This window comes from Notamacropus eugenii, chromosome 5 (assembly GCF_028372415.1).
Source record: "Notamacropus eugenii isolate mMacEug1 chromosome 5, mMacEug1.pri_v2, whole genome shotgun sequence".
Classification (NCBI taxonomy): Eukaryota; Metazoa; Chordata; class Mammalia; order Diprotodontia; family Macropodidae; genus Notamacropus; species Notamacropus eugenii.
The window spans coordinates 267,792,270-267,810,790 of NC_092876.1; the positions used below are offsets into that span (position 1 = coordinate 267,792,270).

The following is an 18,521-nucleotide window of genomic DNA, read 5'->3' on the forward strand; positions in this document are numbered from 1 at the left end:
AGAGAACTGCAATGCTAAATTTAAAGGTTTTTTTAAATTGTCAAACCCAGGCCAAGATGGCGGAGTAGAAAGACGCATATACACATAGCTCTGAACCCACAACCCATAGAATGGCTACAGGGAAGTAACTCACGGCGAATTCCACACCCAGAGGCCACGGAACATAGGAGCGAGGGAGATTTCTGTTCCAGAGAGACCTGCAAACCTCTCGCGGGGGGTCCTTCGCGCCGCGGACGGGGCGCCGGGACCGGGAGCTGAGTGCAGCCCTGCCGCGGCCGCGGCACCGAGAGGAAAAGATCCGAGCAGGCTTCACAGACAGGATCTCCAGCGGCCACGCGGGTCCCTCCACCCACAGAGGGATCTGCAAACCTCTCGCAAAAGGTCCGTCGCGCTGCAGACACAAAGCCCAGCCCAGACCTGCTGCGGCCACGGCTGCGGCACCGAGAGAAACAGATCCGAGCAGGCTTCAGGGACTGGATCTCCAGCGGCCGCACAAGTCCCTCCACCCACAGGTGACAGGGGTGGGTGAGAGAGTCTCTTTGGCGGGTCGAGAGGGGAGTGGGGTGCCCCCATAATTCAGGCCCCCCCCGGGAGGTAGAAGCTGAGAGGCGGCTGCAGACAGGGGCTCCCCAAGCGGGCGGGAGCTTGAATCCATTGCGGAAGGTCTGCGCATAAACCCCCTGAGGGAACTGAGCCTGAGAGGTGGCCCTGCCCCGATCTCAGCACCAGATCATAATCTCATACTGAATAGCAGCCCTGCCCCCGCCAAAAGCCCTGAGGCTGGAAGCAGCATTTGAATCTCAGACCACAAACACGGGCTGGGAGGATCAGGAGGTGAGGTGGGTGTGAGGAAAATATTCAGAGGTCAAGTCACTGGCTGGGAAAATGCCCAGAAAAGGGAAAAGAAATAAGACTATAGAAGGTTACTTTCTTGGCGAACAGGCATTTCCTCCCTTCCTTTCTGATGAGGAAGAACAATGCTTACCATCAGGCAAAGACACAGAAATCAAGGCTTCTGTGTCCCAGCCCACCCAATGGGCTCAGGCCATGGAAGAGCTCAAAAAGAATTTTGAAAATCAAGTTAGAGAGGTGGAGGAAAAGCTGGGAAGAGAAATGAGAGACATGAAGTCAAAGCATGAACAGCAGATCAGCTCCCTGCTAAGGGAGACCCAAAAAAATGTTGAAGAAATTAACACCTTAAAAACTAGCCTAACTCAATTGGCAAAAGAGGTTCAAAAAGCCAATGAGGAGAAGAATGCTTTCAAAAGCAGAATTAGCCAAATGGAAAAGGAGATTCAAAAGCTCACTGAAGAAAATAGTTCTTTCAAAATTAGAATGGCACAGATGGAGGCTAATGACTTTATGCAAAACCAAGAAATCACAGAACAAAGAGAGAAGAATGGAAAAATGGAAGATAATGTGAAATATCTCATTGGAAAAACAACAGACCTGGAAAATAGATCCAGGAGAGACAATTTAAAAATTATGGGACTACCTGAAAGCCATGATCAAAAGAAGAGCCTAGACATCATCCTTCATGAAATTATCAAGGAAAACTGCCCTGAGATTCTAGAACCAGAGGGCAAAATAAATATTCAAGGAATCCACAGAACACCGCCTGAAAGAGATCCAAAAAGAGAAACTCCTAGGAACATTGTGGCCAAATTCCAGAGTTCCCAGGTCAAGGAGAAAATACTGCAGGCAGCTAGAAAGAAACAATTCAAGTATTGTGGAAATACAATCAGGATAACACAAGATCTAGCAGCCTCTACATTAAGGGATCGAAGGGCATGGAACAGTATATTCCAGAAGTCAAAGGAACTAGGACTAAAACCAAGAATCACCTACCCAGCAAAACTGAGTATAATACTTCAGGGGAAAAAATGGTCTTTCAATGAAATAGAGGATTTTCAAGTATTCTTGATGAAAAGACCAGAGCTGAAAAGAAAATTTGACTTTCAAACACAAGAATGAAGAGAACCATGAAAAGGTGAACAGCAAAGTGAAGTCATAAGGGACTTACTAAAGCTGAACTGTTTACATTCCTACATGGAAAGACAATATTTGTAACTCTTGAAACATTTCAGTATCTGGGTACTGGGTGGGATTACACATGCACACACGCTCACATACATAGAGACAGAGTGCACAGAGTGAATTGAATAGGTTGGGATCATATCTTTAAAACAAAATGAAATCAAGCAGTGAGAGAGAAATATATTGGGAAGAGAAAGGGAGAAATTGAATGGGGCAAATTATCTCTCATAAATTGTCAAACCCAATTAGTTTTATTTATATTAAAATTTTATTTTATATTATTTAGATTATGTTGTTAAAACCAATTAGTTTTATTTTATATTGTTAAGATTGTTATACAGTTAAGTTTTATTTTATATTGTTAAGATCATAAATTGTTACACTGTAAATTAATCTTGTAATCATGAAATGTTTGTTTTAATAACATAAAAAAATGAATAAATATTCTAGGCATAAAATAGAAACATAGGGAGTTATTGGGGCTTTTTTTTTACCCTATACAGTTATGGTTTTTAGAACTGTGTTAGCAACAGTATCTGTTGTTGTCTGTCCTTGGTTCTCAAATACGACCATCTGTAGCAATATAGGAAATTGCAACCTGGAATCTCATTGCATCATTATAGCACTTTGTACAGTGTCTGGCACATAAGAAGTGCTTAATAAGTGCATTTTGACCAATTAATTATTTATTGCTTAGAATGGTAGTGACATTTTCTATTCCAATTCTAGCTCCTGAGTCCCAGTTGGCATGTTTCCCATTTAACAAATCAGCCATTAATTCTTAATTAGAAATATTTGCTGAACAGAAAACAAAACAAGAATAATTAAAATATAACATTCTACCCATAAACCCAGGACATACCCTCCCACTAATTCACACATTGTCCAGAGGAGAAGGTACACGGAAACTGACAGTAACAGCCAGGAGACATGTAAGTAAAGAAATACGTGTGACCAGGGCAACTCAGGCAAGTATGTAGGCAACAAGCATTTACTAAGTGCTCACTATATGTCAGCCAGCATGCTAACAATGGGAATACAAACACAAGCAAAAAGAAAAAGATAGCCCTGCCCACAAGGAACTTAGATTCTAGTGGGGAAAAGATAACTGACAAAAGGGAGATAAAAACAGTTGGGAGCTTGGGAAAAATTGAGAAGTGAGATGAAGGTGTATACTTGGTTCAGTGGCATGGTAGTAAAATCCAGCACAGCCAGGAGGGGAATGAAAGTTGAAGGTGATAGAATCCTAATAAAGTTGCCCCCAGCCCCAATATTCTAACTTCCTCATAGGCCTCACGGGACAGCAGGCTCACTGCCCCCTTCCTTGCCTCTCACACTGCCTCCCCACCTCAACACCCTAATTTCCTCATATATGCCTCACTGCCCACTAGAACAACAGGTATGTCCATGAACTCACATATTTCTCACAGAAACTGACCCATTCCTCATATTTCCCACAGAAATAGCAAGTATCCATGTACTCAACCAGAACCACATCCATCTAGTCTCAGATAGGACTGCAATACTCAGCCAATCAGAAAGCAGTACCTCAGGATGCCCAAGCAGGATGTAGACCCCAAAACAATGGAAGGGGCCTTCCCTAAGTTGGCACCTGTGCAGTATTAGCAAAAAACTGTTCTTTAGGTGAACTTGCAACTCAAGAGGCTTATTATCATATCATTATCATTGTCATACATACATACTCCCCCAAATGGGTTTTTCTGTATGCATTGTGGGTTCCACAGTTCCACTGTGACTGGGACCCTCCCCTATTACCTAATAATCCCTTAACAAACCCCTCCTGTCTTTTAATATTCATAATTTCTGTTATGTAATTGCATCTTTACACTATAAAAATCCATTGCACTTTCTCTGAAGTTACTGGTTCGTCTTTAAATTTAGCCAGCTTCATAAGAGGCATCAATCTCAATAATGCCTAAACTTGGAATCAGATGTTGTTTGACTCTGAATTCTTTGAGACAGTTCCACCACAACACATCATGAAACTGCAACAGTTTTTGGGTTCCAGGGTGGGCAGAGTCTAAATTGCCACAAAGTTTCACTAGATACTACACCTCCCCAAAATGGAGGCCCTACAGTATCAATGGGGCAGGCATAGCAGGGAGATATTCCAGGCTGAGAACTCACAACTGTGGACTGTGAGCCTTGATGTCCATTATTTTGTTCAGAAATAGTCTATGCAAATTCACTGAGAAGTGAGGCCATTCCTCTTGGACAAAAGAAACCCTAAGATGGGGATCTGCAGAGATTTTCTAGGTCTTCTAAGGGGTTTCCACTTGAAGGTCTTGTCTCGATTGCTCCAAAGTAGTCTTTTTGTGAAATGACTCACCTCTATCTCGTGGTCATAAATCAAAACCTATATTTTATTCAGCCAGGCCACATGTAGGCAAATTCCCAAATTCACCAAACAGTCTTTGGTATTAGAGTTTCCCAGCTATCAATGTCAAAGTAGTCATATCAGTCATATATGTAGTAGATACTGGGAAATAGGATGCTTCAGGCAGAAGGATGTGGTTTCCGGAAATTTTTCTGGTGGTTCCATAAGAAGAGGTATGCTTAAGCTCCACCTCTGTCCCTCCCACACATTCATACTCCTACCCTCACTAACCCAGACCTTCTCTCAGGTCTATTTTTTGTCTCGGCTGAACTCTCTCTCTGTATTTCCCCTCTGATCTCAGCTCTGTTTCCTTTTATATGTGCATCTGAATGACTATAGTTTAAGCTACCACAACTTACTCCTAATGCAGATATGAAGGTATTCACATCTATTATGGAGACATAGAGAAGTTCGCTCACAGTCAGTCCATGGGGATATGAAACAGCTATTCCATGGAGATATTAAAATGTAAGAGACACACAAAACCAAAGTCCCAAACAATCAACTCAAGCAACAGCAGTGGGAGGAGGAGGAAGGAGGAGGAAGGAGGAGGGAAATGAGTCAGGGCTTTAACTGAGTCATTACAACCTGTGAGCCACAATAGCCGAAGGTCTAGCTAAAAAGTTTACCTTCACTAGTAATAAGGAAGGAAATAGAGATGAAAGGTACCAAAAAGGAAGCAGTATAAAGCATTTCTCAAGTTCTTTTTCAAGGATTGAATCCTTACCAGTGAGAAGGGAGAATAGCTATAAAGTTAGGATTACAATGGAACCTAACTTACAAAGTTGTGAGGATCAAATAAAATCATGTGTGGAAAGTGCTTTGTAAACACTAAGGAGCCATAGAATTTGTGCTGTTATTGTTATTGTTAACAGTACAGATGTGAAATATGACCTGAGAAAATCATAGTATCACAGCATCAATTGATTTTCTAGGTTTGAGTCAAGAAGTCCAAAAAGGATTATTTAAGGAGCAGGCAGTTGAAGAAGGTGAAAGGGAGAATTCAAGTTTGTAGTAAGTATGAAGGAGTGGCATATCTAGAAAGCATTTAAATTACTTTTTCAGCACTTTAAAAATATGTGATATCATAGGTATTTGGACTACTTCCACCTACATTTCAACAACTTAGACATCTTCAATATTTGCCAAGGCTAAAAAATTATTTACCATGTGGCCAGTCTGTTATTCTAGGCTGGACCTTATTCAGATCACTGTGTTGGTGGTTCAGTTTTCATAGCAGAACCTATCAAAGGAGGTGCTCATAGGTCATTCCTTGTTGTTGTGTTCGTCCTTCGTTGCTGAAGAAGTCCATGCCATCAGAGAAATGATGACATGACTTGCACTTGACTTTGTTTTGAGGGAGGGAGGGCTGTGCAAGATCAACAGCCTCATTTTCTCCACTTGAGCCTTCTGGATCCAGTGACAAGATTTTTATCAGGATGACTGGAGAAGGCCCAGGATGCAATAGGAGGAAAGGAAAGGAGAGAAGAGGGGAGGAGAGGAAAGGAAAGGAGAAGAGAGGAGAGGAGAGGAGAGGAGAAGAAAGGAATCTAGCCAGGTCATTCAACAGTTAACAAAAGAAGACTTATTTAGTAGAAGAATATTCAAGGACTAACTTTTAGAACCCTTTGAGTTGATTCAGCTGAATGCATTTCCATTGTGGCTCATCTGCCAAGTATCTCAGAGCTCCTCCAATTTCTCTTGGTTGCTTGGTATTCAGACAATGAAGGAGTGATGTCAGTCAACAGTATGTGTGCCCTTAATCCTCTGAGCCAACTAGGAATAACTCAATAAATTTTAAAGAAAATCTAGCCTAACCTGGGAGAGATTAGACTATTGCTACATATCTTTCCAGACTTGGACTCATCTTGAGATAGCTTCCATCACTGGACCTTATTTATTCATTTAATAACACAACTCTAAAATCTCACTATAATTGTGATTGTCCAAGTAGTTTCAGTAGAAACTTTTTCTTTTTAAATATTTTTTGATAAATTATTATTAGCTTCACTATCCCTTCTCAGTGACATGGTGCTCCTTTACCTCAGTAGAACCCTTTCTTTAAATTAAAAAACAATAAAAGACAATATAAGCCAACATATTGGTCATGCCTAAAAATACATGCCTTGTTCTATATCTTTTTCCACCAGCAGACAGTATCATAGAGTGGAAAGGATACTGAATTTGGAGTCAGATTAACTGGCCTGAATCTTAGCTCTACTACTTACTGTCTGTTGGACCACTTACCCTATAAGGGGTGTTGACCTGAAAACTTGGTTAGAGAAAAGGCAACAGGCTAAATGCATACATTTTATGATTTAATTAATTAATCAATTCCCCATAAAGATAACAGTTACATAGCGCTATGGAGCCAGGATCAGAACTGGCTAACTCAGTACAGAAATTGACTGTTTTAAGTACTTTTTGCCTTGAGAAAGGAGTTCTCTTAGATAAACACATTGTAAACAAAGTAGCGTCAGTTGGGTTTTATGATCCCAAGCTATGGGCATCTTCTTTCCGTAGCATATCTCTGTGATTTAAGATAAGGAAAAAGTCCCATCACCCAGATGACAGATATCCTGTCCTAAACAGGCCTTTGAAGTTGTGGTATCTTAACAGAGTTGACAAAGCTGAAGTTACAACTCAAGGTATCTATGTTTTTCCTTATCACTGAGATGCCAGAAGAAGGGTCTGGTAAGGAGGTCCCATTTGTTTGCCTGACATCAAAAGGTGTTCTCTAAGTTAAACAAAGGGGACTATTAGGTCCAGGCTCTTCTTAATTCAAACTTTGACCCTTATTAAAGTCTAAAATTTATATTAAATATTATCAGGGGCTTAAGTTTCCTGATCTGTAAAATGAGAAGGTTGAATTAAATGACCTCTGAAAGTCCCTCCCAGCAGAGAAAAGTCTGTGTAGTGTGCTCTTGCAGAGAAACATACCTATTTGCTCAAGAAATGCTGGAAACCATCTGCTTTTTAAACCTGTCTAAACCGCAGTGGATTGACTAGTCTTAGCTGGATCTATCATCTCTTACTCTAAATTTCAAGATCTCTTAGTTTTGTATTTACTCATCTAATCATACCTTTTCCTGAGAGTCATATTTCTATTGTCTTTGTGTCAGAGACTTCCTTATGGCTCAAAGGATCCAGACATACTCTGGGAGATTTCTCTCCTCTGACTTTGCCAGAAAGATCTGAGAAACATTACATGGCATCAGTCAATATGATGTCACTAGCCTCTTCTAAACAACACTTGAAGAAGGAACTTTAACTGACAGGTTGAAGAAAAGCAAACAGAACTTGCAACAGAGTTCATGGAAAATAAAAAGACCTGCCAGTGAGCAGCTCTTCCCCCAGAGCCTTGTATGAATTACTTAAGAGTCATGTACTCCAAAAGTCTCCCAGGACATGTTCCCTCTCAGTCGGGGGTTTTCAAAGTAGTACTCAACACAGCACAGTGTAGACCTCACTTGACATTATAGCTCTTCTGTCAAGTCTGTACAGTGAAGCTTGTAGGTGTCTCTGGCCATCTGCCAGAGAAAAATGCTTCCCTTAGCAATTAGAAGTAAACATTCTTGGGGAATGACAAGGTCAAAAGAGAGAAGAGAAGAAATGGGAGGGCAGGATGGGGTGGAGGGAAATATAGTTAGTCTTACACAACATGCCTATTATGGAAATCTCTTGTAAAACTACACATATATAGCATAGGCTATATTGAATTGCTTGCTTTCTCAGAGGGAATGGGTGGAGAAGGAGGAAGGAAGAGAAGTTGGAACTCAAAGTTTTAGGAACAAATGTTGAGAATTGTTTTTGCATGCAACTACAAAATAAGAAATACAGGTAATGGGGTATAGAAATTTATCTTGCCCTACAGGACAAGAGAGAAGATGGGGATAAGGGAAGGGAGGGATGTTAGAAGGGAGGGCAGATTGGTGGAAGGAGTAATCGAAATGCTTGGTGATTTGGGGAGGGGGAGGGGAGATATGAGGAGAAAATTTGGAACTCAAAATTTTTTGGAAATGAATGGTGAAAATTTGAAATAAATAAATGAATAATTAATAAAAAAAAAAAAAAAGAAAAATGCTTCCCTTTTATAATTCTCATTCAGGCACTGAAGAGGGGAATATTCCAGAGGTTCCTTGTCTTGGAAGGAAACACAGTTTTCCCTGTCTAATGAAATGTCAGACAAGGAATCTCTGCTTTTAATCAGCCAAACAATGAAATAAATGTTTATTGAGCCCTTTCTATGAGTCAGGTCCTATGTTAAGCACTAGGAATACAAGGAAAGGTTAAAAACACAGTCCCTTTCGTCAGAGAGGTCATATTTTAATTGGGAGAGGTAATACCCAAATATTCATGAACATACAAGATACGTATAGTATATAAGTGGAAGGTAATCTCAGAGGAAACAGATAGTATTGTGTGTGAAGGTGTTCTGATGTTTTCTCTTGGCCTATAGTCCTGACAACTTCCAACCTCACAGTATTTGTCAAGGGGCCAGAAACATACTACCATTCTTATCTCCAAAGAAGTTTTGGTCATGGACACCAGGTTTAGATATAGCAGTTCTAAAAGCCTGATCTTCTTTCTTCTTCTCTCAGGAACACAAAGACTGTCTTTTGTGTGTGTGAATACGAACACTGCTGTCCTACAGCTTAAAGAAATATTTAATCTTTCTCTGAGTGTTAGTCAAATCCTCCCAAGTCTCCCTGGAAACAAATGAGCTCAATAGTTAAAGCTACCATCCACACCTTGGTGGGAGTGTGTGTGTGTGTGTGTGTGTGTGTGTGTGTGTGTGTGTGTGTGTATGTGTGTGTGTGTGTATGTGTGTGTGTGTAGGTGAGGAGGGAAATTACCATGAACTGCTGGATAGAAAAATAGGGGGAGGAGCGGGAGAGGGGAGAAAATTCCTATCACCCTACCTCTGCCATCTTCTACTATCTGCTCTACCTTATACCCTCTGGACCAGAGACCATGCCTTGGGGGGAATTCACCTATGGAATTTTTGCCCTGGAACAAACTCTTGCCCTTTTTGCCTTTTCTAATTGGTGAATGCAAACTCAAATGATATTTTATCAAGTCAGCCTCTGCCATGCTTCACATTCCATCTAATCCCACCCTGTTTTCTACCTGAGATCTGGGAACCAGATGTAAGCAGACTCCTAGCCAAACTGAGTGGAGGAGGGGCAGCCTTCTTATGAAAGCTGCTTTACAGATCTTTGTTCTGTATGGGTGAAGAGAAAGCCAAGGTGGCCCTGTATGACTTCATGAGGGCAGCTAGGTGGCACAGTGCTGGGCTTGGAGCCAAGAAGACTCATCTTCCTGAGTTCAAATTTGGCTTCAAACACTTATTTTATGTGTGACCCTGGACAAATCACTTAACCTTGTTTGCCTCAGTTCCTTATCTGTAAAAAGGGAATAATATAGAACCTCCTTTGCAGGCAGGGAATGAAGAAATATAAATCTTATAGAATCTAAATGGAAAGTCTCTACTCTCTGTGCCAGTATTTTCTTCTGTGTCTTTAATGGCAGACCCTTTGTTTTTGCCTTCCCCAGCTGTTGTCACTCAAGTTTTGCATCCCAATGCTTGGGATCAAACCAGTGCCTTTGCTAAGCTTCCAAGTCCCCTCTATTTGGCACTTGTTTGCTGCTCCCCACTGATGGGGTGCTTGGGTGCCTGTGCTTGAACCCCAATTCTAAAATCACATTTTTCTCTAAAACTCACATTTCTCCCTACCCTCAAAACACTATCCCAGGCAATTTCTCTCCAACCAAAGAACAGCCTGCCCCAGCAAAAACCTTTATCTCTCTTCCTGATACAGTAGCCAGCTACGCCTATAGAATTTATTAGTTTGAACCAGCTGGGAACTGGCTGTACTGGCTGTGTATTGGGTCATAATGACATTTACTACCCACTGACCAATCATATGTATCCTAGACTTAGTCATACGTGTACTCCCTTACATTTATCTTGTCTAACAAGACATTGATGAGAGAAACCTGGTATTTCTGAGCCAGCCCTGACCACTTAGTGATTTAGTGAGTTTCAGGTCTAAAACCACACCTCCATGTAGTACCCCACCTTAGGGTATATCCCAAAGAACTCTGGGTAAAATACCTGTGAAGTAGATACTAAAAGTGCATATTTCTTTAAGAACTAACCACTCCCTAATCCCACCCGAATCACCTAGTTATCACACTTGGCACATTTTACTATAGAATATCCTATATAAACTTAACTTTATTTGTACCCCTCTAAGGTTGCAGGTTTTCTAAGAACTCTTGCTCGCTGAAAAGCGTCATAAATCTTTACCTTGACCTCAAGAATGCTTGAGATCTTGAATTCATTCCAGGTGGCTCATGACCTGCCCCTGTACTCCTGTCTTCGGGGGATTTCAGAATTTTATCCATCCCATACCTCTTTCCAGCTCTCATCACTACCACTTTTACCATCTACTTCTAGCAGTTCCTTCTGATTCCCTAAGTGTTCTTTACCTTCCCCTATTTGGGGAAGAAAAAAGTACATACACAGAGCAATAGTTATGTTAATAAACTGAACAGTGCTGATCTTTTCCTTAGGTACTGAGGTGGTGGAGTGCATAGAGACATCCAGTTGGAGTCAGGTAGAATTGGGTTTGAATATGGTCTTGGATACTTTCTAGTGGTGTGACCCTGGGCAAGTCATTTAGCCTATCTTGGCTTCAGTTTTCTCAACTGTCAAATGAGGATAATAACAGCACCTGCCTCTCATGGTTGTTGTGAGAATCAAATAAGATAATGGAAGTAATGTGCTTCACAGACCTTGAAGCATTATACACGCGCTAGCTATTCTTATCCCTTGTTATATATACATGGTAAGACCCATGTGCTAAAACCAGCAAAGTGGCAGACCAGATCTACCAAAGCACAAAATTTGGTTTAATATTCTCTTGGGAAGCTGATATCAGATAGATTAGAATACTGCAGATTGTCAGTTCATTTGCCTAATCACAGGAAGCAAACTAGAGGACTACCCCCCTTGTTTTTCCTTGTTATGGTGACCAAGCCATGGCAGAGGTGATGCAATTACATGGAAAGTCCCCCAGCTATTTTTGTATCTCCAGACCACTCTCTTTTGTCCAACATGAGCAGATAACCTTCTTATGATCACTGACCCAACCGTGCTTCACCCAACCCAAGACCCCTCCTGCAGATATATAACTTTTTGACTGATACATCATTTTTTGACCCTCAAGAGCAAGGTCTATCAACCAATGGCATTCTGTATTTTGTGTAACCCCTCTACAGTGTTTAGGTATCAAACCTAGGATCTAACCTTATCAAAACAAGGACTGGAGCAGGGGTGGGAAACCATGTGGCCATCTAGGTTCTTGGGTGTAGCCTTTTGATTGACCAAGTTTTATAGAACAAATCTTTTATTAAGGGGATTTATTCTGCCAAGTTTGAATTTGGTCAAAGGGCTGCACTTAAGGACTTAGAGGGCCACACCTGCAGAGGAAGGGGGCATCTCAGATCACGAAGAAGTTCTGAAGTCCACTTCATTAGAGGGGAACATGAACCCTTTAGTAAAGTGCCATTGGCTTAGAACTCAGCCTCAATATTTTTATTGTTGGTTGGACAATTTTAAGCTCCACACACCATGCCATATTACTTCAACTTCCTCCTCTCAAGTCAAGCTCAGAGAACAAAGAACTGTCAACATTCAAAAAGATTCTAAAGGTGATTCTTACAGAAAAGTGCCTAAAATATTCTGAATAAATGTAGCATGACTAGATTAAGAGTATAACTTTCCAAAGTCACTGTTAGAAAGGGGACAAAAAAGGTCCAGAATGAGAGTATTACATCAAATCAAGGGATTCATCCACTCCACACTCCTAGCTAAATTTAAGAGATGATCAGAATTTCCTTACATATCCTAGAAATGGATGAGATAAACAAGTGTATCAGTTGAAGATACCTGATAAATTTGCTTTAGGAGATCCTTACATTTAGAATTTTTTTCCTCTTGCTTCAAAAAAGAATTAATCTACAATCAGTAAAGATTTGTTATGTGACAACTATGTGCCAGGATTTATAATGGTAATTTAAATGGGAAGATCTTACCCATTCACTAATAGGCCCATGTGATCTGCTTAAATCACATGGAAGCCCAAGTCACATGTGGTGGGAGGAGCTTGCTGAATGGGTGGAACAGAAAGAGTGGAGAACAACTGAAAGGAAGTTACTGAGAGCAGTTAGGACATAACAAAAGGTCTCCTTTGTGATTTGCAATTTCTAGTAATTAGATGTATAAATTTTGCAATGTCAGAAATCTAATCACATAACCTTAGGTCACTCATCATATATAAGTGGAGGAATGGTGCCATCTAAGGTACTAAAGATTATGAAGTTTTCTGTTTAGGGGTATGTGTGTGAGTGGAATAATATTGTTTAGATAGAGCTTCATATATTTGTTAAAAGGTCATCTCTTTTAACATCTCCTATTTAAGTTTCCCTTAAGTTTTCAGCAATATTAACAAGGAAAGACATATGTCAGATGAGATACTTCTTTTCCAAGAATATTAATCATTTGGAAAACTGGGAAATTAAAGGAAATGTATTTTACTAGTAAAACTTATGTTGACAGAACCCACATTTAGCACAATGCTGTACTGCACAGGAAATACTCACCTCACCAAAGGTTACTATGAATATGCTGGCATAGTTTGGAATTGCAAAATATAACAGACTCTCCATGTAGAAGGCAGAAGAAAAACATCTTTCAGACACCAGAAAGCCAAATTCCAAAACCAGAAAGCCAGTTCTGTCATAGTAGCCAAGATGTCAATACACATTATCACAGCAGGGGATTAAAGCTATTTCCAAGCCTCCCCCTCTTCCCACAAACAAACTAGCACTCAGGAGCCTAGCTGTCTGCTTGCTTGTGTCGTCTTCTCCCTCTGTCCTAATTGCTCTCAATAACTTCATCTCAGTTGTTCTCCACTCTTTCTGTTCCACCCATTCAGCAAGCTCCTCCCACCACATGTGACTTGGGCTTCCATGTGATTTAAGTAGATCACATGGGCCTATTAATGAATGGGTAAGATCTTCCCATTTAAATAACCATTATAAATCCTGGCACATAGTTGTCACATAACAAATCTTTATTGATTGTAGATTAATTCTTTTTTGAAGCAAGAAGAAAAAAATTCTAAATGTAAGGATCCCCTAAAGCAAATTTATCAGGTATCTTCAACTGATACACTTGTTTATCTCATCCATTTCTAGGATATATAAGGAAATTCTGATCATCTCTTAAATTTAGCTAGGAGTGTGGAGTGGATGAATCCCTTGATTTGATGTAATACTCTCGTTCTGGATGCTGATGAATTTCTAATGCAGTTTTTACACTGAATTTTTCAGATATGCAGCCACATGATACCCAAATACACACACACACACACACACACACACACACACACACGTATGTGTAGTTTTCCAAGGGTATATTTTCTTATACTCTGATTTAAGTTTTTTTTTAAATCAAGAGAATCATAAAATTAGTATTAAATCTACTAAAAAAAAAATTGATCCTGAAGATTTAACCCTTATCAAATAAGTTTTTGGCAAGTAGGTAATACATCCCCTCCATCTTTGTATGCCCCTACCACCGTGCCTTGCACTTACATAAGTAAAAGTCAGTTAATTAATATTTGTTCAATTAAATGTCATGACATTGGCTAGAATTTTGTTAAGCAAAGTTTTGGAAACAGCTTGCATGTTTGTTTGTTTTTTTGCATGTGATTTGCATATAACCTATTACATAAATACCATATTTACACTTTTCTAGTTAAAAAGTTGTCATTCTCCTTAATAATAATATTATTAAGTAATAATAGTATTTAATAATGACTTGTATTTATACAGCACTTTACAATTTACAAATTGTAAATTTCCTTTAACAGTTGTGTTAAGTGAGTCAAATATATAACTCTAAGGGTTGATATGAAGTTCTAAAGGGTACCTCAGAGACGTTAGGGGTTTTTTCCTAATGCTATAGGTCTTGAGTCCCTACAAGTGTGTTTTCCCCCATGATTATCAGTTGGTATCAGTCAGCTTGCCTTATTTATAATATTTATATTATAATATTATAATATATATTTATAATATTCAATTGTTTTCAGTAGTGTAGTCACTTTTCATGACCCCGTTTGGGGTTTTCTTAACAAAGATATTGGAATGGTTTGCCATTTCCTTTTCCAGATCATTATACAGATGAGGGAACCAAGACAAACAAATTAAATGACTTACCCAGGGTCATACAACTCATGAATGTCTGAAGCCAAATTTGAACTCAGGTCTGCTTGACTCCAGGCCCAGCACTCCATCCATTGCATCACCTAGCTGCCCTAGACTTAATTCACTTTTAGAAAAATTCATAGTAAATATGATAAGCCCCAGATTGGGCATTGGGCACCAGATTGCCTAAGGAAGGGTAAACCAGCCCAGGTCAAAGCTCTCATGCAGATCATAGCAGGAATAGTACATGAGAAGCCCCAGTACTTTCAGCCTAGGCAACATAGAGAAAATACAGTCTTTTTTAAAATTCCATCTTCCCTAAAGTTTGGGACACTCTCTCACAAATATAAACAGAGTCCAGTGGAAAATTGGATCAAATTTAGAGACCAAATGATGCAAAGGGAGAACTTATAGCTCCTGGAAGTGCTTTTGCTCAAGACATTCCCTTGAAGTCTGGTGTATTTTTTCTGTTAGGCTCTTTGCAGAATCTTGAATCTGCTGCAGTCATCTCATTCAGTCTGTCCTTGGCTTCTAAAGCACATCCTGCTATCAAATGTTTGAGAATGCTAATAGTATATTGATAGGAAGACAGAAGTCCAAAACCCTCTTGCCTTTTCCAAACTCACAAGATCCTCCTCTGACCAAGGGGAGAGGAGAAAGAGGAGACTAAGATAAAGGCCAACTTGTCCTCCTCCCTTGCTCCCTTCATCCTCAAATGCCCAAGGAGTTCCTCTTCAAGTATTTGGCTGTAATTCTCTTGCTCTTGGTTCAATGATCTCTAGAAATACCTAATTCTAACAAGCTATTGGTTTTATATATGTCCCAAAGGTTATAATCAAGTCCCTCAGCCAATCCAAAAGGACTTCCTATTACACTTAAGGAGGAATCCAGAACTTGTTTAAACCTAGTAAACAAATGAAATATTTTCTTACCCTTTAAATACATCAGCATATTAGCTTATCACTTACTTTAGGTGGTATGGGATAATTTAATTGATTTATTCAAATAACTCTGGTCCTGACATTTATATTGTTTTCCTGGTATTGTTAATTTTACTCTATATAAGTTCATCTAATTCTTACAACTCTTCTTTCAATTCTTCATATTCATCTATTCAGTAATATTCTTTTTCATTTATATGACATAATTTACTTAGCCATTCCCAAATAAGTGGGTACCTCCTTTGTTCTGATGAGATTGAAATGAAGGTAAACTGAGGCAAAGAACTTCTGAACACCTTCAATGTATTGGTAAGACTGGCAGTTACCAATAAAAGTAATCTTTAGCTCTTCAGCAAAACAAAAGACCATGAATGAAGGCTGAGGGATCATTTTTACAAACAAAAGGAGAAGCATCAAAAAAAATTGAAGGCAGCATCATAGATGAGGAAAACAATATGATTGGTTACAAAGCCATGCCTATTTTTTTAGGCATAGGGGACAATATGATTGGAGGGAAATCGAGACTATGGAGCTAGCAATCCTTCCTTCCATCTTGTTGATAGAAAATTCTAATTGATTTAGCCCACCTGCAAGAATAACTGGTAGAATGTAAATAACATATTTCCTCTATTTGATCAAGGACAGCTAGTAGCATAGAGATAACAGAGCTTTTTTAAAATTAAAATGATTTATAGGGAAACTAAATTTTTTAACTTAACTCAAAGAGGAAGACTGAATTTCTGAAGCTATTAACTTCTGAACTTAACTCAAAGACAAAGAAACATGACTTAGGCAGTTACACAAAATGTTGATGGTGATATAAAATAGAATCAATTACAAAAATGGAGACAATATCGATTTTATTTTCTCATTTCCTCCTTTGGTCAATGGGAGATATATCTCCCATGGATCACCTATTTATAAGCTAATTCTATGAATTTTTTTTTAACATGGTGATTATCAGCTGTGTGCATTAATGCAAGCTTTTCTGGTACAAGTTGAGAATACACTTTAATATAGCAACTAAGTCAAAATCTAAAAGGAATAATAAAACAGAGGGCTATAAAGGCCCATTTACTAATAGTGGCTAGCAAGCCATTTCCCTGAAATCAAGTACACTAAGAAGAGGGGTGCCACCAAGGTTCACCTGGAATTGGTAGTTGTGTCTCTATTATAACTTATAGAATTTCCTGAAGACAGGTAACAACTTCCCCTGATTGGTTAATGTAAGAAAAATGAGATTGATTAATCATAGCACAAGCCATAGTAAGAATATCTAAAACCATGTTCTAATTTTAAAGAGTTTTACATGTCACCAAAGTAACCAAGAAAACTCAGCCAACATTGACACCATGAAAGAAAAAACTAAAGTAATACAATGATGATCATCAATATTAACTAATATCAAGTCTCCTTGTATCCTAGTAAACCGTTTCCAATATCCATTTAATCAACACATTTCATCTTGGATCCCAGATGTCCCATGTAGTTGTTTAGCCTTTGGAAAGATCTTCTCTTGGACATTCTGGAATAGGCACATTCTCAAGGCAACTCTGAAGGGGACTCCCCCTAAACAGATTTGCCTCTCTGGTTCTAAGTCACATGCAGAGAATACTAGGTAACTTTTAAAAATCTGTCAATAAGTAGACTCAGTACAATTTACTACAACCTCTTAAATTTACTTTTCTGATAACTAGCTCCTGTGATAAAAACCAGCTCCAGCTTTAAGGTTTTGATCTTATTAACAATAGAGCTATAAGGAAAACAACAACTCATAATTCACCTAAAACTTCAGAGGATTGCAATTATTACAGACCACTTGCTGTTTCTATTTTTATCTAAACTGTGTACCTGATATAAACACTACCAACAACAAACTGAAGGAAGAATTTTTAAAAAATAATATATTAGGGCCCTCACTTGTAAAATGAGCCCATCTGTGTCTTAAAATTATCAGACATATTTCAAATATGAAAAAAAGATTATTTAAAATTTATTTACAGTTATATATTTTTATATTTTATTATAATTTTATGTATAAAACCCTTGATCCAATTTTGAACACATCTCATTAGAAACATATGGAAACCAATTATATGTATTTATATAATACAATTCTTAGAGGAAACAGTCTGATCCTGTTGCTTTTTCAAAATTTACTACCCCCACTTAATTAGAAAACTTTTATATTTTTGTCTTTTTTCATCTTGATTCCCCTTAGGAGGATGTTATCCCCATATTATAACTACTAACAAGAGAATGGCAAACCCAAGAATTCAGACACTTAGTTGCTTAGGACATGGATTTAACCTCCAATTTAGAGTGAAAAAGTAAGATCTGTCATACTTGCAACATATTCCAGTAACCCAGAGGTGTTGGAGTATTGCAGCAACAAGATTCGCAACATTACCCATCATGGTTAGATAGGTATGCTATAGAAGGAAGAAGAAGGGTTATAATTGTAATAGCATCAAAACATAAGATATAAGCCTAAAGGCAAAGAATGACTTAATATGGGTATAATAGGATCTAACACTCTTAGTTCTGTTTAATTTCACGTAAGAGTCATAGTTAAACTTTTGGAACAGTCCATCATTCGGCAAGGATGCACATTATTCAGAGGGTGTCACAGCCAGGCTCAAGATTAATCAGCTAAGAAACAGTCCTATTCAAAAAGAAAATAACACAATGGGGACACTGAATCAAGAGGATCTTACCTTTGGCTATGCCAAGATCATCCCCTTAATTTTTCCTGGGGATAGGCATCCATCTGTAGCAGTTCTTAGATCACACTTTCTTGGAGCAGCATGTGGTGTTTCCCCTGAATGGTAGATTACTGACTTGATGATATTTCAGACATTTATACC

General features: G+C 38.9%; 1 protein-coding gene across 2 annotated transcripts in view; it reads left to right on the plus strand.

Moving 5' to 3' along the window:
- COQ10B (coenzyme Q10B) overlaps positions 1–18,521 on the plus strand; it is a 71,987-nt gene that overhangs the window by 4,592 nt on the left and 48,874 nt on the right. Inside the window, exon 3 of one of the 2 annotated variants that reach the window (XM_072612791.1) lies at positions 51–2,070. The exons of the other annotated variant lie outside the window; for it this stretch is intronic. Coding sequence (XP_072468892.1) covers positions 886–1,974 — 1,089 coding nt within the window. The 5' untranslated portion in view covers positions 51–885 and the 3' untranslated portion in view covers positions 1,975–2,070. Of the gene's footprint in view, positions 1–50; positions 2,071–18,521 lie in introns of those variants that run through there. 2 annotated transcript variants of the gene reach the window in all.